Genomic DNA, 22,119 nt, shown 5'->3' on the forward strand with positions numbered 1-22,119 from the left:
CACTTTAAGGATGTATGCGATTCAGTCAGAGTAGGATAAAGTTTTTATTCTATCAAACAAACATTTAATCTTCTTTAGGTTGTAGTATCCAAGAAACAGGAACGGTTGTGGTCTGAACAATGTTTGCCCGGCTTGGAGGAGAAAGTTGTTGTTTTTTTAAAGACAAGGCAAACTGAAGCTCTGTAAAGATTGTGTTTGCCTGAGCCCGCAGATATGCAAGCAGAGCATCGAGAATAGACACAAGATTAAAATGGAGGCTTTGCTGGAATTGTGTTTGCCCTTCAACAGTGGGAGTGCATCTGCGAGGTATAAAACACCGCTGCAGGACAAAGCGGCGTATGGCCCGGTGGCTACGGTGCTTCACCGTCAGCCAGAAGGGCTCTACGATAAGGTCAGTGGAGGTTTGGGCTCCACGATAAGGTCAGTGGAGGTTTGGGCTCCACGATAAGGTCAGTGTCGGTTTGGGCTCCACGATAAGGTCAGTGGAGGTTTGGGCTCCACGATAAGGTCAGTGTAGGTTTGGGCTCCACGATAAGGTCAGTGGAGGTATGGGCTCCACGATAAGGTCAGTGTAGGTTTGGGCTCCACGATAAGGTCAGTGTAGGTTTGGGCTCCACGATAAGGTCAGTGGAGGTTTGGGCTCCACGATAAGGTCAGTGTAGGTTTGGGCTCCACGATAAGGTCAGTGTAGGTATGGGCTCCACGATAAGGTCAGTGTAGGTATGGGCTCCACGATAAGGTCAGTGTAGGTTTGGGCTCCACGATAAGGTCAGTGTAGGTTTGGGCTCCACGATAAGGTCAGTGTAGGTATGGGCTCCACGATAAGGTCAGTGGAGGTTTGGGCTCCACGATAACAAGGCCCTTGACCCCCGGTGGATTGGCCCCTGCTTAGTCAAATAAACTGTGAGTCTTTGGGTAAAATCATCAGCTAAATAACTGTGATGTAGTGATGTTATGCACATTGCGGTTAGATTGACTGTGATTGGCTGCTCTTGTCTTTCAGGCGGCTGCTCGTTCGAGGACGGCCCCGCCCAGTGTGACTACCAGCAGGAGCCGTATGACGACTTTGATTGGACGCACGTCAGCACCCAGGAAGCAGCGTACCTGTCCTCCCAGCTTCCCCTAGGTGAGTTCACCGGCGCCTCGCCCCAATCAGCACACCTGCCTACTAATGAGTATAGTCGTGAAGAACACTCGGGATGAGAAATGTGTTGCGCTGCACTGTGGCTGCCCACTGCTCCTAGGTAACTAGGATGGGTCAAATGCAGAGGACAAAATACCCCACGGGGTTCAATAAAAGTGTATCTTATCTTATCTTAAGTCTTTTTGATACCATAAACATGACAAGAAGTCACTGCTTTGCTGATGTTTTCCTTTGATAACAACCACAGAGACACGTGAGCAAGGCGAATGGTCTTACAACATACTTCCACCGTATGGTTGGAAAATAGTATGGAGGATACTGCTTCTATATATGCGCATTGCCCATCACATACTAAAACTACACACTACACACTACACAGTATGCAGTATGCATAGTGAACAGTACATATTTTGAAGACACAGTAGTCAAGAGGGTGACTCAGACACAGCTCTGGATCCACAAATCACCTAATCTCCTCGCAGTCAAGTTAAAATAGAAACATTAAAACCGTGACAGTTTAGTTAGAGTCTACACTTTTTAATTTTCTTTGAAATGTCTTTTCTTTCTGCGTCGGAGTTCTCATCCCTGTGGAGGGAAGCAGAGCCCCAGAGCCCCTCCGCCCTGGAGCCCATAACGCCTCTGCAGGTTCATGGCCATCAGATTTCTGCTCCACTGCTTTACACCAAGCCATTCTTTTTTAAATCACTTTTTTCCCCACAAGTAGTTTCAGATCTTTATTATGCCCCAGTATTACTGAGATAAAAACTCAGATCAGCGATCTCAACATAAAACGTGCAAATTCTGAAGGTGTGCAGTACTTCACGTGGAGAGTCTGGGTGTTTATAACTGTCTGGTTGAAGGAGAAAACGGTTTCGCCTACGATTGCAATGGTTTCTGCCTTCAGGTAGATTAAATCGGAGATTCAGCTCTTTAAAAATCTCAGTGCTATTACCGGAGTAACTCCCAGTGCTGCAGATTTGTATCACACGGACTGGAGGATGTTTAAACACAGAACTGATGGTAGCCTGGACAACCTTTGCGCGAAGCACCTGCGTTAAATAAAACCAGTCCCTTCTGGGAGCCCGTAGCCGGCTCAGATTCAGACAGGTGAACGGCAATAAAGCACAATCTTTCCAGCCGTAAAATCCCAAATTCCATCACATCAGTCAACGTGAAAGTTCACCCGAAACCCCTGAAGCCCACAGGGAAGTTCTCCTCCGCTGTTTTTTTCCTCTCCCAGACCGAACATAAACTTCCAGACTTCATCCAGACAGCAACGATGACTGCGGGTTAAACTTTAAACCAATGAAAACACAGCACACTTGCTGCAGGAGAGCAGCTTTGCAGAGGAATAAACGGATTTGTAACTATTCTTTTGAGTTTATGAATCCAAGATATGATTTCCCACAAGCCTATATTTTGATTTCAAAGGAGGCTGAGGTATAAATATTTAATGTAGAGAGGTGCATTAGAAAATTAATTACAGCACCAATTATGTGCTTCAAGCAGGAGTATTGTGATGATATTATTTGTAATATTTGTGTGGCCCGGAGGGAATGTTTTAAAGTAATGAAATGAGTCATGCAGGTAGCAGCACGGAGCTTCTGTTCGTGTGGAGGGAGAGAGCTTCCAGCTGCTCTCACACAAACCTCAAAAGTTTTTAGGTAAAAGTATCTTTCTTTTCAAAGGCTTCATTAGTAGTGCTGATACTTTAAGGCAACGCTTTGACTTTTAACTCACTATTAAACGCAAACATTTTTTAACTTTCTTTCTGCTGAAATGCACAAAATACTGAAAATCCATCCATCCATTTTGTAACAAACTTATTCTTGGTCAGGGTAATAGGAAGACTGGAGCTTATCCCAGCATGCACTGGGTGAAAGGCAGGGATACGCCCTGGACTGGTCACAAATCCTTCACTGGGCAATGCTGAGAATGTAGCACGCTTAGCTCTTCTGTTTATATCACTGCTGAGGTTCTATTGATACTTTACTCCAGGAGGGGGATTAATGGTGCAAAATTCTTCTAATTCGAAAGGTCCTGGATTAAGATACAAAATACAAGGGGGTAAAGACAGTCAGGTGAAAAACAAGTGACAATAACGGACTCCCGCGAAGGAGTCGAGGTACAGCGTGAAGAGATGAGTCTTCAGACTGCGGTGGAAAACGGGCAGTGAGTGAGCAGCTCTCATGGGGGTGGGGAGGTCGTTCCACCACTGGGGTGGAGAAGCTCTACAGTCTGAGTGCTGAGTGGTCTGAACGATGTCCTGGGGGGAGGGAGGGGCCTTTTTGTTGGCTGCAGCATAGGCCAGTGTCAGAACTTTCAATATGATCCGAGCAGCAACTGGCAGCCAGTGGAGTGACTGGGGTGGGAAGTGTCAAAACTTTGTCAAGTTGAAGACGACCGCACTGAGGACCGCACTGACGACCCCACTGAGGACCGCACTGAGGACCGCACTGACGACCCCACTGAGGACCGCACTGACGACCCCACTGAGGACCGCACTGAGGACCGCACTGACGACCCCACTGAGGACCCCACTGAGGACCGCACTGACGACCCCACTGAGGACCGCATTGAGGACCGCACTGAGGACCGCACTGAGGACCGCACTGAGGACCGCACTGAGGACCGCACTGAGGACCGCACTGAGGACCGCACTGACGACCGCACTGAGGACCCCACTGACGACCCCACTGACGACCCCACTGAGGACCGCACTGACGACCCCACTGAGGACCCCACTGACGACCCCACTGAGGACCGCACTGAGGACCCCACTGAGGACCGCACTGAGGACCCCACTGAGGACCGCACTGAGGACCGCACTGACGACCGCACTGACGACCCCACTGACGACTGCACTGAGGACCGCACGTTGTGCAGGCAGTGTGTTCGTCTCGCGACAGGATGAATCTTTGGCTGACCAGGCCACTGCCGTCCTCTGGTCCGTCCTCAGTAAGGAGGGGTGAGCCTGTTCCGGAACCAGAACCAGAACCAGCCATGACTCTGCCTCCGCCGTGTTTCTCAGATGGGGCAGGGGTGGGGCGCTTTGGACCATGAGTTCTTCCACCACTCGCTCGGCGTTCCGTTGCCTGAGTAAAGGTTTATTCTGGTCTCCCCTGTCCAGTAAACGTTGCTGCAGAACTATTCTGGCTCGTATCTGTATTTAAGGAGAATTCTACTGTGGCCTTTTTTGTTCTTGCTGCTGATGAGTGGTTTGCGTTTTACAGTGTTGCCTCTATAATTCCGCCCTTCTACGAACAATGGCTTGTGACATTTTCACCTCTGTTGTCTGGAGATTGCTGGTGATTTCTTCACAGCTCTTAGGATTCATCTGTCATCAACTGCAATTGTCTTTCTTAGCCGACCTGTGCAGTGTATTTTCAGTCCACAGATGGTTTCTTTTACAAGACTGATGCACTTAATACACCCAGTTTCTGTGCTATCCGTCTTAATGAATTAATCTGTCCTGATTAGTTGTTGTTGCTTTTCAGCCACAGTTAGTCCTCAGGTCATCCTAAAAGCATCTGCTCTTACTACTAGATACTCACTGCTTGTGTGTGTGAACAATCTATCCGTGCTCAAGTAAACATCCTTTAACTTACTTTGGCGCAGCTGAATATGGGGTCTCAATACATAAAACTGATGTCTCTGTAAAATGGTAAAACATACCATATGTCATCACTGGTGTTTGTGTTCAAGGGAAAACCCCTTGTATGTAATTTTTACCGAATAGAAAAACGCCTTAGAGAAAATAAGTGATATTACCTTACAGGTAAAAACGGACCTATCGTTTGTCTCTGCTTGCCATGGTCTCTTTAGGCTGATGATGATCTTGTTTCTGAGTGTCATCTGTGCTGATTAAGGGACTTTGATGTGAAATGGCGGCTTAAATGACAAAGCCAATGACTTTCCCCTCTGAGATGTTAAAATTCAATCTGGTTTCTTTGGGAGTGAAATTGCACCTTTTATACAGTTGAGGACTAAATGGCTGCAGCTCTTTCAGGCTGTGAAGCCGAGGTCTTTTCATCAGAGATCCAGATGACAGTCGTCAGCCACCTCTGGCCATTACTGCTGTTTCTCAGCTCACCTTTTGAGAGATGAAACTGAATTATGTGATCTGGCCCTGGCACTTGCACTCAAACGCTGAAATTCTTACACCATCAGTCCAGCTCTCTCCAGCTACACTCACACTCAATTTACAAAATTACTGACAGAATTCTAAACAGCATTACTACTGACAGAATTCTAAACAGCATTACTACGGACAGAATTCTAAACAGCATTACTACGGACAGAATTATAAACAGCGTTACTACTGACAGAATTATAAGTGGTGTTACTACTGACAGAATTATAAGTGGCGTTACTACTGGCAGAATTATAAGTGGCGTTACTACTGACAGAATTATAAACAGCGTTATTACTGACAGAATTCTAAACAGCATTACTACGGACAGAATTATAAACAGCGTTACTACTGACAGAATTATAAGTGGTGTTACTACTGACAGAATTATAAGTGGCGTTACTACTGGCAGAATTATAAGTGGCGTTACTACTGACAGAATTATAAACAGCGTTATTACTGACAGAATTATAAACAGCGTTACTACTGACAGAATTATGAACAGCGTTACTACTGACAGAATTATGAACAGCGTTACTACTGACAGAATTATAAACAGCGTTACTACTGACAGAATTATGAACAGCGTTACTTCTGACAGAATTATGAACAGGCAGACTTAGAAACAACATTACAGGCAGAGCAATGGACATTATTATAGAGAGCCAAATACTACTGACAGAATTAGGACAACTTTACAGACAGCACTATGGGCAGAATTATAATCAGAACTACAGACAGAATTACAGACAACAGTTTCCATTTGTGGTGTGTGATGCATGTGCATCAGCAGAAGGAAGAGGAATTGTACGTATGGTAATAATAATGACAACATTGTTATCCAAAGCCATTTACAGTTGATTAGACAAAGCAGGGGCCAATCCCCCCTGGAGCAATGCGGGGTTAAGGGCCTTGCTCAAATACTTTAATAAAGACCATTTTTATACATTTTGGTTTCACTATGTAGAAATAACAACCGTGTTTATACATAGTCCCCCAATTTCAGGGCACCATAATGTTTGGATACAGGAATGTATTTTGTTGCATTTCCTTTACATGCCATGACTTCCTGATGTATGTGACCTATCAACATAATCACAGTTTGTATATTTTATTTTCAGGTGGTCCTACCAGTGATACTAAAACTCTTTGTATGTGAATGGATCTCTATGGGAATTGGGGGTGGAACTAGATTCAATTGTAAATTATGCTGATACAGTATGGAACACATGTGTTGGCTAAATGGCTTTAAGTCATCAAGGGTCCAAGGTATCAAATGAGCCTCAAACCACCATGCTGCTGCCAGATATGCAGTAAGTACAAAAATCTTTTAATCCTGACACATTTTCCTGTTGAATGGAAAAAATACTCAGGGGACATTCATAAGAATTATTATTGTATCTACTGCATATCTGGCAGCAGCTCAGTTGTTTTAGGGTGAAATTGTGGAGTACAGAGGCAAATAAATAAATGACGGGTCTTTGTCCCAAACATTATGGAGGGCACTGTATGTGCACCGGCCACCACCTCGCAGTGACTGTTACTGTACTGCCTTTAACTAGAGTAGGATACAGTGGGATGCAGTGGGATACAGTGGGATGCAGTAGGATACAGTGGGGTACAGTGGGATGCAGTATGATACAGTGGGATGCCGTGGGTACATTTGGGTGCAGTTTGATATAGTGGAGTACAGTGGGATGCAGTATACTAATACAGTCAGGCAACATTTCCCTACATCTTTAAGATGGCCGCCGTGCCCATAATCAGTGAATGCTTCACTTCCCTTTGGTCCTCCACGTTCTCCTGCATCCCACCTGTTTCCCTGGCACCCTCCTGCACCCTGGCGTTCCGCTGTGGAGCTGGGCTCATTCCCACCGCGTGATCCCGTCCAACACACGGAAAAGACGGAGACTCTGTCCAACCTTTTTACAGTCTTTTACTTTATCCAAATTCTTACGCTTAAGTAAAATCTCTAAGTTTTCAAAAGAAAGAGAAGAGAATGCAGCAGGAATGCCCCCCCCCCAACCCCGACTCCGCCCCACCCTCCTCCTCCTCCTCCTCCCCCCACATGCTGAAGAGGCAGAACGTGCTCATCTTTAAACGTGCTGGTGGGGCAGTTAGGGGAGATGAGGTGCAGGTAAAAACAAGCCAATGACCTTCAGCCAAAATATTTCAGTAATTTGTTCAAATCTGGCTGGCATGCTAGGCGTTTCACAGAAGCGCATCGTCTCTCAAACAGGTGGGTACTTATTGCTGCATCACCGCTGCCCAACCCGGGAATTGTACTACAATCTTGTTATGCTTCCTTGTTTCCAAAATGGAATTCTCAATCCCATCAAAAGTCTAATTAACATACTGTACACAGCGGAGAAATGTATTTTAAACTCAAAATGTACTGCACTTAGAAGGATTAAGAGGAATTAGTGTGATGTGAGATGCAGTATTTAAAATGGTTGGCATTTATGTAGTGCCTTTATCCAAAGCGCTGTACAACTGATGCTTCTCATTCACCCATTTATACACACAACACACTTAAAATCACACTGATACATTCTGACTGTGTGTAGTATTTAAATTAACACTTACACATTGAGACTGATCTACTGTATTTAAAATCACGCTGACATATTCTGACTGTGATGTGAGATAGAATGTGTCAGTGTCATTTAAAAAAACTCACACATCACGGACAGAATGATTTTAAATACTCTGAATGTGATGTGAGAGAGTATTTAAAATCACACTGACACATTCTGACAGTGATGTGAGAGAGTATTTAAAATCACTCATTCTGACTGCGTTTGTAATGCCCTGCTTCCCTGCGCTTGCATGATCTCCCAGCTAGTTCTCATTTCGTATGATCATAAATTAATATATAAAGTGCGGTTGGACTGTTTGTACTGATCTGTTGGATTTGGCAGTGGGTGGTCATTCTGTATCAGCCAGAATAATAAGGAGTGTTTTGTCCGTCTCAGATCGTGATGAGCATCTCTGACACACACACACACACACACACACACACACACACACACACACACACACACACCTGCTGGCCAGCGGGCGCAGTCAGGGAGCAGTGCTCAGATGTTGGAGAATGCGGAGCTGCTTTACATACGTTTTATACCTGATTCTGAGCGAAGGCCATCCCCACTGAAGCTGGAGAAACTGTGAGGAACATCTATTCAGTCCTGAATGACAATGAACAATGCAGCTTATCGCCTACAGTGGTGTGAAAAAAATGCTTTAAATGTTACAATGAATCTGTGTGATTGAATGCAAACCTGAACTGAAATTGGAACTTGGAAATTGGAGTTCAACATGAGACCTTTCTGCAAATATTTTCATTTTTGACTGTTTATAAATTATATAAAAAAAAGGAAAAGGGCCCTGTGCAAAAGTTTGGGGACCCTTTTGTATTCTAAAAGATGATTACTGAGGCCCAGACCCAGATGATTTACTCATTAGGGCTTCAGTGAGTCAGGTGAGTATAATTCCTGGGCTGAACTTTTTATTATGAAGTAATGCCATGCCTTATAAATTACACCACTAAATGTATGTTTGGAACCAAACTGGTGAAGCCTATGTAAAGAAGAAGACCAACTGGAAACATGGAGTTCGATCCATTATGCTTTTGGGGTTGTGTGGCAGCTGGGGGCACAGGAAATATTGTGCGTGTGGAAGGAAGAATGGATTTAATTGAATATCAAGGACTTCTAGAGGCTAATGTTCAAAGGTCAGTTGAAGAGAGGTTGGGCATTCCAGCAAGACAATGACAAAGCAGACCTCAAAATCAACCATGAAGTACCTCCATGAAAGAGGGATGAAGGTTTTGGAATGGCCGCCACAGTCTTCAGACTTGAATATTATTGAAAGTCTGTTGAGAGATCTCAAACATGCCGTACATGCAAGGAGGCCAAAGAATACTTCTGAGCTACAGGTGTTCTGCCAGATAGAATGGGGGAAAATTCCAAATGTGAGAATTGAAAGACCCTTAGCTGGCTACAGGAAGCGTTTACAAGCGGTTATAGTTGTCCAAGGAGGAGTTACAACATACTAACTGACAGGGTGCCAAAACTTTTGCACAGGGCCTTTTTTTCTTCTTTTATTATTTTGAAACTAAAAATTTTAAATAAAAAGTAATCTTGTTTTAAAATTTGAAGAAATGTGTCATGTTTAACCAGGTTTGCTCCTGTTCTCTTCGATATTAATTGTAAAAGGCTTTTTAACCAGGGCTGTCCACACTTATATTAAATATTATATACTGGGGGTGGATTTAGCAAAGGATTGCAATTGCTTTCCAAATGTGAAAGCAGTCAGTTCAAGGTTGCCATATCTGCATTGCGTTCACTAAACGGGAACGATGTGTTAAAACCACTATTATTAGATTCTTTGCTCTGCCACACTTTGGATACAATTAAGAGTTAAGAGTTAAGTCTGTTCATGCACTCCTGGGGTGACTGCACTAAACTAGGGAGAGATTTAGTCCATTACAGCTGCTAAGTGTTCTGTCTAATACACTAAAGCACGTCTTCATTCTGCCTGTCCTCAGCGTGTGGGTTTCAGGAGCTCCTGAAAGCAGGTGGTGATTTGCGTGGATGTAGCGGAGAGCTGGAGCTCAGTAAAAGGTGTGTTGCTGAGGCTCTCTGCCAGACATGACTGCAGCCAGACAGCACAGAGCACAAAGGCTCCGCGGAATACAACACGGCCTGCCGTCCCAGAATGCCCCTCTCTCAGTGCAGCAGATGGCAGAATGGCGCAGCCAGGCTGGATGGCCACACAGTAATCGCACTGATTGAGACGCGAAACAGAACCCCAGCCACGCACCCAAAGACTGGATCCCCTGCCAGCTATGGTCAAGCTGCCCTAAACTATTTACTTGTGTTGAGATTTTCAAAGTAGCCTGCAGTTATAGGGATTTCTTCCCAAAATCTGCATTTCGTGCCACGCTGTCCAAGGTGTTTCAAGCCTGGTCTCATTTTCATATGTTGTTTTCTACTTATTTATTTATTTTAGCACGTGAAATGTAAGTGATTTTTGTTTCCGTGAAAGGATGGAGGACTTCTACTGACGATCTTGCATTGGCTGGCAGTTAATATACAAATGCAGGTCTATCTGTCAGCAGTGATCTTGCTGTGTGTAGGGTGGTGTGTGTGTGTATGTGGTCAGTAGGGTGTGGTTCTTAATTTTCTTTGTGACAATACTCCTAATTAGTGTTTAATTTATATGCATGTATGCTGTAGTAGCTGTAGTAGTGTGATGTGGTGTTGTAGTAGTGTGATGTGATGCTGTAGTACTGTGGTGTAGTGCTGTAGTAGCTGTAGTAGTGTGATGTCATGCTGTAGTAGTGTGATGTCATGCTGTAGTAGTGTGATGTGGTGCTGTAGTAGTGTGGTGTGGTGCTGTAGTAGCTGTAGTAGTGTGGTGTGGTGCTGTAGTAGTGTGATGTGATGCTGTAGTAGTGTGATGTGGTGCTGTAGTAGCTGTAGTAGTGTGATGTGGTGCTGTAGTGGTGTGGTGTGGTGCTGTAGTAGTGTGATGTGGTGATGTAGTGCTGCAGTAGTGTGGTGTGATGCTGTAGTAGTGTGGTGTAGTGCTGTAGTAGCTGTAGTAGTGTGGTGTGGTGCTGTAGTAGTGTGGTGTGATGCTGTAGTAGTGTGGTGTGGTGCTGTAGTAGTGTGATGTGGTGCTGTAGTAGTGTGATGTGGTGCTGTAGTAGTGTGATGTGGTGCTGTAGTCGTGTGGTGTGATGCTGTAGTAGTGTGATGTAGTGCTGTAGTAGTGTGATATGATGCTGTAGTAGTGTGATGTGATGCTGTAGTAGTGTGATGTAGTGCTGTAGTAGTGTGATGTGGTGCTGTAGTAGTGTGATGTGATGCTGTAGTAGTGTGATGTGGTGCTGTAGTAGCTGTAATAGTGTGATGTGGTGCTGTAGTAGCTGTAGTAATGTGATGTGATGCTGTAGTAGTGTGGTGTGGTGCTGTAGTAGCTGTAGTAGTGTGATAGTGGTGCTGTAGTAGTGTGGTGTGATGCTGTAGTAGTGTGGTGTGGTGCTGTAGTAGTGTGATGTGGTGCTGTAGTAGTGTGATGTAGTGCTGTAGTAGTGTGATGTGATGCTGTAGTAGTGTGATGTGATGCTGTAGTAGTGTGATGTGATGCTGTAGTAGTGTGATGTGATGCTGTAGTAGTGTGATGTAGTGCTGTAGTAGTGTGATGTAGTGCTGTAGTAGTGTGATGTGATGCTGTAGTAGTGTGATGTGGTGCTGTAGTAGCTGTAGTAGTGTGCTGTAGTAGCTGTAGTAGTGTGATGTGATGCTGTAGTAGTGTGATGTGGTGCTGTAGTAGTGTGATGTGATGCTGTAGTAGTGTGATGTAGTGCTGTAGTAGTGTGATGTGATGCTGTAGTGGTGTGATGTGATGCTGTAGTAGTGTGGTGTGGTGCTGTAGTAGTGTGATGTAGTGCTGTAGTGGTGTGATGTGGTGCTGTAGTAGTGTGATGTGATGCTGTAGTAGTGTGATGTGGTGCTGTAGTAGCTGTAGTAGTGTGGTGTGGTGCTGTAGTAGTGTGATGTGGTGCTGAAGTCGTGTGATGTGATGCTGTAGTAGCTGTAGTAGTGTGATGTGATGCTGTAGTAGCTGTAGTAGTGTGATGTGGTGCTGTAGTAGTGTGGTGTGATGCTGTTGTAGTGTGGTGTGATGCTGTAGTAGTGTGGTGTGGTGCTGTAGTAGTGTGATGTGGTGCTGTAGTAGCTGTAGTAGTGTGATGTGGTGCTGTAGTAGCTGTAGTAGTGTGATGTGGTGCTGTAGTCGTGTGATGTGATGCTGTAGTAGCTGTAGTAGTGTGATGTGGTGCTGTAGTAGTGTGATGTGATGCTGTAGTAGCTGTAGTAGTGTGATGTGGTGCTGTAGTAGTGTGGTGTGATGCTGTTGTAGTGTGGTGTGGTGCTGTAGTAGTGTGGTGTGGTGCTGTAGTAGTGTGATGTGGTGCTGTAGTAGCTGTAGTAGTGTGATGTGGTGCTGTAGTAGTGTGATGTGGTGGTGTAGTAGTGTGATGTGGTGCTGTAGTAGTGTGGTGTGGTGCTGTAGTAGTGTGGTGTGGTGCTGTAGTAGTGTGGTGTGGTGCTGTAGTAGCTGTAGTAGTGTGATGTGGTGCTGTAGTAGTGTGGTGTGGTGCTGTAGTAGTGTGGTGTGGTGCTGTAGTAGTGTGATGTGGTGCTGTAGTAGCTGTAGTAGTGTGATGTGGTGCTGTAGTAGTGTGGTGTGATGCTGTAGTAGTGTGGTGTGATGCTGTAGTAGCTGTAGTAGTGTGATGTGGTGCTGTAGTAGCTGTAGTAGTGTGATGTCATGCTGTAGTAGCTGTAGTAGTGTGGTGTGATGCTGTAGTAGTGTGATGTGGTGCTGTAGTAGTGTGGTGTGCTGCTGTAGTAGTGTGACGTGATGCTGTAGTAGTGTGACGTGGTGGTGTAGTAGTGTGATGTAGTGCTGTAGTAGTGTGATGTGGTGCTGTAGTAGTGTGATGTGGTGCTGTAGTAGCTGTAGTAGAGTGATGTGGTGCTGTAGTAGTGTGATGTGATGCTGTAGTAGTGTGGTGTGGTGCTGTAGTAGCTGTAGTAGTGTGATCTGATGCTGTAGTAGCTGTAGTAGTGTGATGTGGTGCTGTAGTAGTGTGGTGTGATGCTGTAGTAGTGTGATGTGATGCTGTAGTAGTGTGATGTAGTGCTGTAGTAGTGTGATGTGCTGTATCAGTGTGATGTGGTGCTCTAGTAGTGTGATGTGGTGCTGTAGTAGTGTGGTGTGATGCTGTAGTAGTGTGGTGTGGTGCTGTAGTAGTGTGATGTGGTGCTGTAGTAGCTGTAGTAGTGTGGTGTGGTGCTGTAGTAGTGTGATGTGGTGCTATAGTAGTGAGATGTAGTGCTGTAGTAGTGTGTTGTGGTGCTGTAGTAGCTGTAGTAGTGTGGTGTAGTGCTGTAGTCGTGTGATGTGGTGCTGTAGTAGTGTGGTGTGATGCTGTAGTAGTGTGGTGTGGTGCTGTAGTAGTGTGATGTGGTGCTATAGTAGTGAGATGTAGTGCTGTAGTAGTGTGTTGTGGTGCTGTAGTAGCTGTAGTAGTGTGGTGTAGTGCTGTAGTCGTGTGATGTGGTGCTGTAGTAGTGTGGTGTGGTGCTGTAGTAGTGTGATGTGGTGCTGTAGTAGTGTGATGTAGTGCTGTAGTAGTGTGATGTGATGCTGTAGTAGTGTGATGTAGTGCTGCAGTAGTGTGGTGTGGTGCTGTAGTAGTGTGATGTGGTGCTGTAGTAGTGTGATGTGATGCTGTAGTAGTGTGATGTAGTGCTGTAGTAGTGTGATGTGCTGTATCAGTGTGATGTGGTGCTCTAGTAGTGTGATGTGGTGCTGTAGTAGTGTGGTGTGATGCTGTAGTAGTGTGGTGTGGTGCTGTAGTAGTGTGATGTGGTGCTGTAGTAGCTGTAGTAGTGTGGTGTGGTGCTGTAGTAGTGTGATGTGGTGCTATAGTAGTGAGATGTAGTGCTGTAGTAGTGTGTTGTGGTGCTGTAGTAGCTGTAGTAGTGTGGTGTAGTGCTGTAGTCGTGTGATGTGGTGCTGTAGTAGTGTGGTGTGATGCTGTAGTAGTGTGGTGTGGTGCTGTAGTAGTGTGATGTGGTGCTATATTAGTGAGATGTAGTGCTGTAGTAGTGTGTTGTGGTGCTGTAGTAGCTGTAGTAGTGTGGTGTAGTGCTGTAGTCGTGTGATGTGGTGCTGTAGTAGTGTGGTGTGATGCTGTAGTAGTGTGGTGTGGTGCTGTAGTAGTGTGATGTGGTGCTGTAGTAGTGTGATGTAGTGCTGTAGTAGTGTGATGTGATGCTGTAGTAGTGTGATGTAGTGCTGCAGTAGTGTGGTGTGGTGCTGTAGTAGTGTGATGTGGTGCTGTAGTAGTGTGGTGTAGTGCTGTAGTCGTGTGATGTGATGCTGTGTAATTGGAGCAGAGCTGAGATATGCTGCTTGTGTTTGTTCCCTGACCATGTCCTACTCTCCGCTGCTCTGGCCCTGTGTATCTTATAATATACTGTGTATAAGTCACTGAATACAGTATAGAATCGTGTGTGTAATATAATGAATTCAGTACAGTCTTTTTTACTGTTTGAGATGTAGCTCCTCTGTGCACCATCCTGCAAGCACAATGGAGCCTTCATCCAGAACGCACTTCTGACTGCAGTCAGAGACGGGCCCACACCCCCAGCTGTGTCCTACTTTCCCTGCACATCACAATGGCAGGAGCCCTCTACCACCGCAGGTGTGCTGCAGAGACAGTGTGCAGGTGTGCAGTGTGTTTATACTGCGCATATACAGTCCATAATCATACTAACAAACACCAGTGCTTAGAGCAGAGGCTGTTTGCTCTGCTACTTCCTCTGTCCTCTGCATCACTGTGCTAGTTCAATGAAGATTTAAACTATTTATTTTGTGAAACACAGTAAATGTATTTGAAAATATAAGGCTTACGCCTTCCAGGTCTCAGTCATCCTGCCTCCCCTGGTCTCCAGGTTTCTCCTGGTCTCTCAGGGTCCTATATGATGGTGGTCTCTCCTGGTGTCTCAGGGTCCTGTATGATGGTGGTTTCTCCTGTATGATGGCAGTCTCTCAGGGTCCTATATGATATTGATGGTGGTTTCTCCTATATGATGGTGGTCTCTCCTGGTCCTATATTATGGTAGTCTCTCAGGGTCCTATATGATGGTGGTCTCTCATGGTCCTATATGATGGTGGTCTCTCAGGGTCCTATATGATGGTGGTCTCTCAGGGTCCTATATGATGGTGGTCTCTCATGGTCCTATATGATGGTGGTCTCTCAGGGTCCTATATGATGGTGGTCTCTCAGGGTCCTATATGATATTGATGGTGGTCTCTCAGGGTCCTATATGATGGTGGTCTCTCAGGGTCCTATATGATATTGATGGTGGTCTCTCCTGGTCTCTCAGGGTCCTATATGATGGTGGACTCCTCCCAGCACGACCCGGGGGAGAAGGCTCGCCTCTTGCTGCCAGTGATGAAGAAGAACGACACGCACTGCATCGACTTCACGTACCTGCTGACCTCCACGGACGGCTCCAGCCCCGGAACCCTCAACATCCTGGTGAAGGTGAACAAGGGCCCGCTGGCAAACCCCATCTGGAACGTCACCAGCACCACCGGGCGCGACTGGCTCCGGGCCGAGCTCGCCGTCAGCACCTTCTGGCCCAACGAGTACCAGGTGAACATCAAATACACTGCGCCTCTTATTAGCTGTACCAGGTAAACATCAAATACACTACACCCCTTATTAGCTGTACCAGGTAAACACATCAAATACACTACACCCCTTATTAGCTGTACCAGGTAAACACATCAAATACACTACGCCCCTTATTAGCTGTACCAGGTAAACACATCAAATACACTACGCCTCTTATTAGCTGTACCAGGTAAACATCAAATACACTACGCCCCTTATTAGCTGTACCAGGTAAACACATCAAATACACTACGCCCCTTATTAGCTGTACCAGGTAAACACATCAAATACACTACGCCCCTTATTAGCTGTACCAGGTAAACACATCAAATACACTACGCCCCTTATTAGCTGTACCAGGTAAACACATCAAATACACTACGCCTCTTATTAGCTGTACCAGGTAAACATCAAATACACTACACCTCTTATTAGCTGTGCCAGGTAAACACGTCAAATACACTGCGCCTCTTATTAGCTGTACCAGGTAAACACACATCAAATACACTACGCCCCTTATTAGCATTTAACCATTTACCATTAGCTGTACCAAGGTTAAATACAGAAAATACACTATGCCTCTTATTAGCTGTACCTAGGGTCACCCGTGTTGTATTGGTCATACCAAGGTATACCTTACTCCTATTGGCTATACCAAGGTGTGCCTGGCTGCATTGAGGTTTGCCTGTATCTTATTGGCTATATCAAGGTGTGCCTGTCTCCTATTGGCCATACCAAGGTTTACCTGTCTCCTATTGGCTATACCAAGGTGTGTCTCTTAATGGCTGAATTGAGGCTTGCCTGTATCGTATTCGCCTCGTGTGGGCCATATTGAATGTTGTCTTTTCTTGACTTTCCTTTCTTGAACATATACTTGTCTCATATTGGCCATAACAAGGTTTGCCTTTGTCTTATTAGCCGTACCAACATTGGGCAGTCTCTAATTGGCTGTGCTGAGGTTTACCTGCGTGTCTGTGGCTGTAGTCTGCAGCGTTGGCTCAGGGGATCAGGGCTGCAGTAGTCACCCCACAGCTGAGACAGAGAATTTACTTTACCCACAATTAAATTTCCAAATTAGTCATCACTTACGGAGTGAAAAGAGAGGGGGGGAAAGGTCGTTATCCTATAAATAATAACAATTATAAAGCAAGTTATGCGAGTCAGCTCAGTTCACGCACAGACACTAAACATAATTGCACGCTGAATCATATTTATTTTCTCTGATTGTTTAAATGCGGTTTAAGTGTCTCCATGAAACACGGTCTCTTCTTCAGTACTGTTTTAATCTTCATCTTTGTTTGTTTTTAATAATATCGTATCAGTGAAGTGGAAAAAAAAAGTAGATATTAACCGATAACTGCTGCTTAGCATTGAATCTGAATCATTGACGTATAAATGTAATATGTGGAAAATACTGTATCTGTGCACTGGAGGAAGCTCCATAATTCCCTTATCAGACACACAGACAGCAGTGTGTGCAGGACAGACACACAGACAAGGATAGATCGATAGATAGACAGATAAATAGATAGATACTGTAGATAGATAGATAGATTATTTAGTTTACACCTCATATGAGGGAAAAGTATTTAGTGTACGCTTCATAGGAGATAACAGTATTTAATATGCACTCCATAGGGGAGAACAGTATTTTGTGTACACTCCATAGGAGAGAACAGCATTTAGTATACACTTCATAGCAGAGAACAGTATTTAGCGTACACTTCATAAGAGAGACCACTATTTAGTGTACACTTCAGAGGAGAACACTATTTAATGTATAGTTCATAGGGGAGGACAGTATATATTGTAAGTATATAGTGTTAAGATGGGTGAATCTAAGGCTGTACTGGTCTAAAGGCTTTTTAGGCCTGGTGCAGCTGATTGGGTGGATATTATAGAACAAAGCAGCTGATTGGATAGAGATGATGGAACAAAGCTGCTAATTGGATGGAGATGACAGTCTGTGTGCTGTATATTCACAGCTCACCTTGATTGATAGCACCTGTTCGTCCTGATGTGAGAGAGAGAGAGAGAGAGAGAGAGAGAGAGAGAGAGAGAGAGAGAGAGAGAGAGAGAGAGAGAGAGAGAGAATAAATGTATTGAAGAGCGATCAGTCATTCTTCAGATTCTTTATTAATGGAGGCTGGCTCTGTGTGCTAGGCTGTCGGTGTTTGTGTGATTCCAAGTGCATCTGTTCTGTAGTACATCAGTGATGCATTTTAGTGAAAAACAGTCCTGCTGTGTTCCTAATTGGGGGAATTAATGATTTGATACTTTTGATCTGCACAAGTCTTCTCTGGATTTTAATGACCAATACAGACTACTGTTACAATACTTAACTGCAGGAGGAAATAGAGTTGGTTTTTACGATATGAATGGATTGAGTTTGTTTGTTAGTTTGCTTATGTGTGTGTGTGTGTGTGTGTGTGTGTTCTTTTGTGTGAGTGTGTGCCTATGTGTTTGTGCATATGTCTGTATGTGTGTGTGTGTTCTTTTGTGTGAGTGTGTGCCTATGTGTTTGTGCATGCGTGTGCGTGTGCATGCATGTGCGCGTGCGTGTGTGAAAGAGAGTGTGTTTTGTTGTCTCTGCCTTTGCTTGATACAAGATGAGACAGAGTCTCTTTAAACACAATCACTTCAGATTAAGGGCTGGGACCCCCCGGGGCTGCTGCCGCCCTCTGTGTGTGGGGCTGGGACCCCCACCCATCCCTGTCTAAAGCCATCACCCCCAGTTCACACGCCCCGGCCTGCTAATGAGAATAATAACGCACAAACACATACGCACACACACACACACACATATGCACACACACACACACACACACACACGCGCACACACACAGACACATACACACCTGCACGTTCACGCCTGTTTTCCGTTCTGGTTCAAAACCCACCTTTTCAAACTCTACCTTAGTCCTCCCTCCTGATTTCCCCCGCCCCTCCTTTCTGATATCCCTATCCTTGTCTAACCCCCCCCCCCCAAAAAAATAAATAAATTGCCACTTATGATGACGACTATGTTTAGAACAGCATTCTATGTGTATTTTCCTAGTTCTGGATGTGATGCTTTGATTTGATTAAAAGTGTCAAATGACAAAAATGTAAAAAATGTAAACATACACACACTCAGATACACGCACACACACTCACACATACACACACACAGATACACGCACACACACTCACACATACACAAACACACACGGACATACACACACTTACACACTCACATACACACAGACACGCACACACACACACTCACACACACACAAAACCCCCAAACTCAACATGTGTTATACTTCTCATACCTCACCAATTCATACAGAACATTTTGATTTGGAAGAAAATGGCAGAACGTATGAGAATGTATATTTCAGTACATAAAATTAATTACTGGTCTCCTTTTTGGATAAACATGTCAGAAAGAATTATTCATGTGTTTGGAATGCGATTGCATGCTGTCCTAGATTATTAAATAGTGTGTTAATGGATGTCGGGCCATATGTATGAGTGCATAAACTGGGAGGGGGATTATTTATTTTTTTATTTTTTTGTTTTGAAGTAGTCATGAATATAACATTAGAAAAGCATTGGGTTTGATTAGCATTTAACGATCACTATAAAGCCCTATTTACAAGCGCATTGATTAGCCGTCAGCCTGTGCCTTTCTCCCCTGTAGTGTGAAAGAGGGAAGATCATGTCTGCTCTGATCCCACAGTACAGACATTATTTACAGTACCGACACCATTCATTACAGTACAGACATTATTTACAGTACCGACACCATTCATTACAGTACAGACATTATTTACAGTATAGACACCATTCATTACAGTACAGACATTATTTACAGTACAGACATCATTCATTACAGTACAGACCATTCATTACAGTACAGACACCATTCATTACAGTACAGACATTATTTACAGTACAGACATCATTCATTACAGTACAGACCATTCATTACAGTACAGACACCATTCATTAAAGTACAGACCATTATTTACAGTACAGACATCATTGTGAGTGAGTGAGTGAGAGAGAGAGACATTGTGATTGAAATGTAGATCTGGCAGACAATGCAGTATGTGAGAGCTGGGCTGGATGTGAGACTATGTGGTGACTGCAGCCTTCATATTTAACATAGACAGGAACAAAAATATTAGCAAATATTATGTCTGCCGGAAGAAATAAAAAATATACAAATTTGTATCCTGCCAGGACTGCAGTACCGACAACAACAGCATATGTTTTACAAAAAACACATAGAGAACATTTACTCTCTCCTCGCTGCTTTCTAAAAGCACTTTTCTGTAAAAAGTCTCCTATTCTCTGGAAATGAGCAGAAGTATCTGGAAGATTCCAGCATCTATTCTCTGTCGTGCTGTGCTTCTCATCAGAGAGCTTATTTCAGCTTCATAAAATATTTTTATATTTATAAAATATTATTCCGCTGTCTAGCCTTCAGTCTCTAACCGCTGCCGGTGCCAGGAAGAATGTTCCAGAACATTTTAGTAGAGAACGCTGTGAGAATGCAAGAAGCTCAAAATGGCTGACCAGCAGCTCAGTCAGGTGTCGCATGATTGGTCAGCAAGATAAGAGACTTTCCATAATTATTAATGACACGTGTGTTAATGTCATTAGGAATTTAAAATAGCTGAGTGAATCTTAAGGGCTCTGGGACAGTTTGTATGTGCAGTGTAACTGTTCAACAGATCAAGAACTCTCTTCAGGATGTAGGTGTAGATGTGTCAAAGATGACCATCAGGAGATGACTGCCCCAGCGTAACCTCTGTGGGTTCATTAAAAATATTGAATACGTTGACTTTATTTCAGTTTGTGTTAATTTATCCAATTACTTTTGGTCCTGTGACATTGGAGGGACTATGTATAAAGAGGGCTGTAAGCCCAACACCCTATATGGATGTACAAACCCTCAAATTAAAGCAGAAAGTCTGCATTTAACCATGTCGTGATTGTTTCATTTGTTTGCTGTAGAGTGCAGAGCGAAAACAACACACATGTGACTGTGGCTGTGACTGTGACTATTACTGACTGAGACTGTGAGTGTGGCTGTGACTGTGAGACTGTGAGTGTGACTGTGAGTGTGGCTGTGACTGTGAGACTGTGAGTGTGACTGTGACTGTGAGACTGTGAGTGTGGCTGTGACTGTGAGACTGTGAGTGTGGCTGTGACTGTGAGACTGTGAGTGTGGCTGTGACTGTGAGACTGTGAGTGTGGCTGTGACTGTGAGACTGTGAGTGTGGCTGTGAGTGTGACTGTGAGTGTGACTGTGAGTGTGGCTGTGACTGTGAGACTGTGAGTGTGGCTGTGAGTGTGAGACTGTGAGTGTGGCTGTGACTGTGAGACTGTGAGTGTGGCTGTGAGTGTGACTGTGAGTGTGACTGTGACTGTGAGTGTGACTGTGAGTGTGGCTGTGACTGTGAGACTGTGAGTGTGACTGTGAGTGTGACTGTGAGTGTGACTGTGACTGTGAGTGTGACTGTGAGTGTGGCTGTGACTGTGAGACTGTGAGTGTGACTGTGAGTGTGGCTGTGAGACTGTGAGTGTGGCTGTGACTGTGAGACTGTGAGTGTGACTGTGAGTGTGACTGTGACTGTGAGACTGTGAGTGTGACTGTGAGTGTGGCTGTGAGACTGTGAGACTGTGAGTGTGGCTGTGAGACTGTGAGTGTGGCTGTGACTGTGAGACTGTGAGTGTGGCTGTGACTGTGTGACTGTGAGTGTGACTGTGACTGTGAGTGTGACTGTGACTGTGAGTGTGACTGTGACTGTGAGTGTGAGTGTGACTGTGACTGTGAGTGTGACTGTGAGTGTGGCTGTGAGACTGTGAGTGTGGCTGTGACTGTGAGACTGTGAGTGTGACTGTGAGTGTGACTGTGACTGTGAGACTGTGAGTGTGACTGTGAGTGTGGCTGTGAGACTGTGAGACTGTGAGACTGTGAGTGTGGCTGTGAGACTGAGTGTGGCTGTGACTGTGACTGTGAGACTGTGAGTGTGGCTGTGACTGTGTGACTGTGAGTGTGGCTGTGACTGTGAGACTGTGAGACTGTGAGTGTGACTGTGACTGTGAGACTGTGAGTGTGGCTGTGACTGTGTGACTGTGAGTGTGGCTGTGACTGTGTGACTGTGAGTGTGACTGTGACTGTGAGACTGAGTGTGGCTGTGACTGTGAGACTGTGAGTGTGGCTGTGAGACTGTGACTGTGAGTGTGGCTGTGACTGTGTGACTGTGAGTGTGACTGTGACTGTGAGACTGTGAGTGTGGCTGTGACTGTGACTGTGAGACTGTGAGTGTGGCTGTGAGACTGTGAGACTGTGACTGTGTGACAGAGTCTGTGACTGTGTAACTGTGAGACTGTGTGACTATGTGACTGTGACTGTGTGACTATGAGTGTGACTGTGTGACTGTATGACCGTATGACTGCGAGACTGCGAGACTCTGTGACTGACTATGACTGTGACTGTGAGACTGTGACTGTGTGACTGAGAGACTGTCACTGTGACTGTATGACTGTATGACTGTAAGACTGTGACTGTGTAACTGTGTA

At 44.8% G+C, this 22,119-nt stretch overlaps 1 protein-coding gene across 1 annotated transcript in view; it reads left to right on the plus strand.

Annotated features, from left to right (window-relative positions):
* The window catches only part of LOC133134104 (receptor-type tyrosine-protein phosphatase kappa-like), a 166,758-nt gene that overhangs the window by 30,791 nt on the left and 113,848 nt on the right, over nucleotides 1–22,119 (plus strand). Inside the window, exons 2-3 of the mRNA XM_061250528.1 lie at nucleotides 1,004–1,126; nucleotides 15,248–15,519. Of these exons, the coding sequence (XP_061106512.1) occupies nucleotides 1,004–1,126; nucleotides 15,248–15,519 (395 nt within the window). The remainder of the gene's footprint in view (nucleotides 1–1,003; nucleotides 1,127–15,247; nucleotides 15,520–22,119) is intronic.

This window comes from Conger conger, chromosome 1, assembly GCF_963514075.1.
Source record: "Conger conger chromosome 1, fConCon1.1, whole genome shotgun sequence".
Lineage (NCBI taxonomy): Eukaryota > Metazoa > Chordata > Actinopteri > Anguilliformes > Congridae > Conger > Conger conger.